This window comes from Cornus florida, unplaced genomic scaffold, assembly GCF_030987335.1.
Source record: "Cornus florida cultivar Cherokee Brave unplaced genomic scaffold, ASM3098733v1 CherokeeBrave_3.0.0_Hap2_Chr10, whole genome shotgun sequence".
NCBI classification, from domain to species: domain Eukaryota; kingdom Viridiplantae; phylum Streptophyta; class Magnoliopsida; order Cornales; family Cornaceae; genus Cornus; species Cornus florida.
This window is the reverse complement of record NW_026775580.1, coordinates 76,949,356-76,953,839: the sequence shown is the minus strand read 5'-3', so window position 1 is coordinate 76,953,839 and position 4,484 is coordinate 76,949,356. Positions and strand designations below refer to the sequence as shown.

The window sequence follows — 4,484 nt, the reverse complement described above, 5'->3', positions numbered from 1 at the left end:
AACAAGATACACTGAGAGGAAGTATCATGTTCTACATGATATTGTCCGGTAAGAAAATGCACTTGTAGTTAGAACATTGCATTGGAACACAACTTTGTTGATCCATTATCAAATGTGTCATTGATCAATAATTTTGATCATCATCTGGATAACATTGAAGTTAGGTGCAATTTGAATTGGTTATGAGGGCAAGTGGGAGCTGTTGGGATTTATATGCCCTGGCATAGCAAATTCCTATCTGGATTATAGTGACATATGTTCCTGACATATTTGAAATATTTATGATTTATATAATTGGTGAATTCAATGTATTGTGTTTCGATTCACTGTGAAATTGATAGTGTCCATGTAATTACAAGAAATATTTATATATATGTATGTGATGGCAATCAATGCATGATATATAAATAGTAATTATAAATTGTTCATAGTCGGTAATTATGGATGGACTCATAATTAATTAAGACTTGAACTGGATCCGCGTTAGGTTGAGATATATTGCGAGAGCCGTCGTATGTAATTATTCCCTATCACCGTCATGGCATTTGACTCTTAAGCATGAGAAAAGTATAGACTCTTTTATTAATTAATAATTACTTTGATTTGTTCGGCGGATTCTTTGGGATCCTTAGACCGACACTTTGGGTAGCTATGTAATTAATAGTTAGAGGGTTATATTTTCAATATTTGCATCATTGCTACTTGTATTTATTTTGTATTGATTATGGTTGATCACAAAGTAAATTCGAAGGCCTTCGTGTATTTTTAGACAAAATGATTTATTATATATTTATTTATTTAAAGTATTATTTTTGTCAAACAAATATTTTATTGTGATTGAGTCAGAAATAATCAGAGGTACCAAAATAGATATATTAATTAAGTAGTCGGATTGATGGCTTTATTTATCCGATAACTAATTATGCATAGAGGGGTCAAAGTGCAATATTGACTTAGAGGTTATTTATTATTTAATTGGAGTTCAATTAATTTCTTTTAGTGGAGTAGAAATTAATTTATGAATTAATTGAATTGGGTCCATGGACCGGGCCAATTATTAATTCATTATAGCCAATAAAATAATAGGCCCAATGGATTCTCACTTATAGCCTAACTTGATATTGGAATCATATTAGATTTGAGACATGTGAATTAGAGATTGAGAAGGATTAGTTGTTTCCTTTTCTTTACCTTTATGTTGCCTATAAATATACATGGTCTATGTATATTTTAGGTGTGATTTTTGGAAGAAGGAAAAAGGAATAAATTTTCTCTCTCTAGAAAATTAGGGTTAGTGTTCTCATCTAATGGAGGCTCCCACAAGTCTAGTTTTCCAAGGTCATTCATGGAGGCTTATGAGTAATTCCTAAAGGCAAAACTATTACCAAGAAGATGGAGATCCATAAAAAATGTGTCTAGCAAAAGGGATCTACAATAAGTGAGAACATTCACTTTAGAGGAGAGATCTAAGGTTTACTCAAACCTTGATGTAAGTATTCAATCTTTTACTTGAATGATACATCATGTTTTATTTTTGCATAAAACTTGTCTCTATGTGATGAATTAAGATCTATGAATCAAAATCTCTCGAAAAGTTTTTAAAACTTGCACGTTTACCAACAGCAACAATACTCAAAACGATCCATCAACTCAGCAACAGTGCTGAAAACAAAGATATATAAATACTAAATTGTAAAAAATAAAAATCAAATTAAACAAAATAAAATAGAATACAACAGATTACCTATGCTTTATTTCAAAGCTTGAATCTAGAGGAAAGACGCCCGTTCTCAATGCTTTGACGACTCTTAAATTATCACACTCAATTGTCAGCCTCATCTTTCGGCAAAAATCTTCGCCATGAGTTTCAAAAATTGTATTTAGACAATAATACACAGCATAAAGTTCAGCTTCGTAGCATGCTTCATCGGTGTCACAATAGTCAAAAATCTTTTCCATTTTACCTTGAAACACGGGTTCAATTTTGCTGTACCAATTTCTCAAGAAGCCACCAACGCCAGCATTTTGACTAACAAATCCATCAAGGGTTAATTTCCATATGCCACGAATTGGTGGTACCCATCTAGTAAACACTACAGGGTAGCTAAGAAGAGTGTTACTGCAATTCACGACATAAACCCTTTGTCTGCCAACATAAATCAGTACTTCAGCTCTGAAAAGCTGATTGCGAGCATTCAACACCATTAGGGTGAAGTCGGGTATACAAATGTAGTAAGATCTTGGGGTAATCATCCCTAAACGATCCAAAGCATCCGGGTGTCAAATCAATGAAGCGGCCCATCTCGTGTAGCCTTTCAAAGAGGTCCCCTATAAAAAATTTCAATCAGATTCTATACATTTCAAACATGTTACTATTAAACTTAACTATCATTCAAGTGGCATTAAGCATCAAACAATCTTTCAATAAAGAGTACAAAAGCATTACTCATACTAGTATAAAAAAAATTATTTGTTAAACGATACCCTAAAATCAACTATGTCATTACTTGATCCACTGAAACGATCTTCAAAACATTTGACAATGTATAAGAGTTACCACCAATTGCATTCTTAGCTAAGAAGACTGCAACCTGGTTACTTAAACGAAAAATATGTTCAACACGACAAGACCCAAACTTCTTAATTGTCGCATTGACATCGCTGCAAACAAAATGTATCAAATATTAAAATATGTTGAATGAAATTTAAATGAAACAAAATAAAAAATAGTCAGTATTTCACAACGTAAACCCTTTGCCTGTCAACATAAATCAGATTAGTCAGTATTTCAAGTCTGAAAAGCTGATTATGACCATTCAATAACATTAGGGTGCAGTGAGGGATCGAAGTAAATACAATGCAGCATCCTTAATTAATAAAAGAATAATAATAAGTCCTGAAAACATACCTATCAGCTATCTTTTCCCTATTCCACCCATTCCTATGAGATTTTTTTCCTCAATAAACCTAGAATTTGAGAGGAATATTGACATTAGTAGTTAAACTATTTTTAGTCATGACTTAAGCTAGCATCACAAACATAAGGACATACAATAATAATAACAACAAGAATCATTCAACTGAAGATGGTTCATAAATCGAAAAAAACAAACACGTTATTATAGACCTTCAAACGCCAATTAAAGAAATAAGAAGGGCATAGATAGCAGTGAAATTGACTACCTGAAGACTGAGGAGGCATAATGCTCGTTGACCCTTTGATAGTTGTTAGAGCCAAAACTTTAATCCAATCCCAAAAAACAAGAAAAACTCCACCCCTCCTTTCTTTCTCTTCCACTTCGACGTCAACTACTCAGGGGAGAAGGGAGGCAGCTGCAAAGATTAGCGTTTGCAAAAGACTTTTATACAAGCCTATATAAAAATCACATATAACCTTATATATAACAAGTGTGTAAAAATCATATTTATATGTAAAATATTAGGCTTTGAATAATTTTTTTGCCCTAGAATTTGTTTCTAGATATTAGTATCTGGATATTAGTATTGACAAAACGATCAAACAATTGCAAAACTAATCTCATGTGCTATCGAAAGTGAAAGAACTCCAATTCTAAAACGTTTCTGGTAGAACAGAAAAACAAAGAAAAAAACCCAAAAATATTCAAAAACATAGCCAAACTTTTCAACGAAATAGAATATCAGTATGCAAGAGAACAAAAACCTAAAATCAGAACACCAAAACCCTAACCCTAGAATTTTACATGGAGCACAAGAACAACAAAACCATGATAGAAATCTAGCCAAACAGCAAAGCAGAATCTACTGAGACAAACATATAAGAACTCAAACCCTTAATTGCTATACATCAAAATAACAAGCACGAGTGCACGACTTACCTCTCAAATTACAAACAGAAATACTCGTCTTCTCTCTCTCAACAATCTAAAGAATGAAACTTCATATCGTAAAATGGTATATTGGTTATATATAGATGGGATCTCTCCTTATAAATTTTCCAAAAACTTCCTAACACCACCAAAATGTAAGGTTTCAACGCACTTGTACAGGTAGATTCAATGAGGACGTTCACCTTTTAGCTGAGTTTCAGTGCTCCAAGGGGAGAAGTGATTTCAGATTAAGAGGAGAAAAGCTAAATTTCTTTGTAGAGATTTTTAGAGAGAGAGAGAGATGTTAAAAGTTAAAACGGGGAGTGAGAAGCATCAAAATTTCTATATGTTCAAGAGTGTGTTTATAGTTAAATGCTGAGAATGGTCTACCTACCATTCTTTCCAACTGTTCTTACCTAGGAGTCAGACCTACTGGTGAAGACTATTTTTGAAATCTGGATTTCTCTCATCAATGATCAATCATCACAATTGGGTTTGACCATTTAAGTCAACTGTAAAATTTATACAATTATATAAGTAGTATTTTTATATAAATTTTAAATTAAAATAAATACATTCTTACTCCCATTTGTTCTTATAGAGACTTGAACCAGGTCCAATACTACTCACAGAATG

General features: G+C 32.6%; 1 protein-coding gene across 9 annotated transcripts; it reads right to left on the bottom strand.

Annotated features, from left to right (window-relative positions):
• Window positions 1–1,547: 1,547 nt before the first annotated feature.
• On the bottom strand, window positions 1,548–4,175 carry LOC132278843 (uncharacterized). Of its 9 annotated transcripts, XR_009471142.1 has the most exons (5): window positions 3,858–4,175; window positions 3,184–3,333; window positions 2,909–2,967; window positions 2,558–2,661; window positions 1,642–2,328 (listed from the first exon to the last, which is right to left on the bottom strand). XR_009471142.1 is itself a non-coding variant. In XM_059780740.1 (4 exons), the coding sequence occupies exons 3-4, from the start codon at window positions 2,251–2,253 to the stop codon at window positions 1,614–1,616; spliced, it is 558 nt and encodes a 185-aa protein (XP_059636723.1). In that variant the 5' UTR covers window positions 2,254–2,967; window positions 3,184–3,333; window positions 3,858–4,175; the 3' UTR covers window positions 1,548–1,613. The 9 variants fall into 9 exon arrangements, 5 of the variants coding, with proteins under 5 accessions (XP_059636723.1, XP_059636726.1, XP_059636727.1 ...); XM_059780740.1 differs by having other exon boundaries at window positions 1,548–1,662; window positions 1,745–2,967; XM_059780743.1 differs by having other exon boundaries at window positions 1,548–1,662; window positions 1,745–2,967; window positions 3,184–3,309.
• Between the last annotated feature and the right edge of the window lie 309 nt (window positions 4,176–4,484).

Bases quoted from the DNA above. Each gene is read 5' to 3' on its own strand.
- LOC132278843 (XM_059780742.1), bottom strand. From the start codon at position 2,253: ATGATTACCCCAAGATCTTACTACATTTGTATACCCGACTTCACCCTA. The intron at 1,663-1,744 runs GTAATCTGTTGT...CTTTGTTTTCAG, and splicing joins AGCTTTGAAATAAAGCATAG to CACTGTTGCTGAGTTGATGG.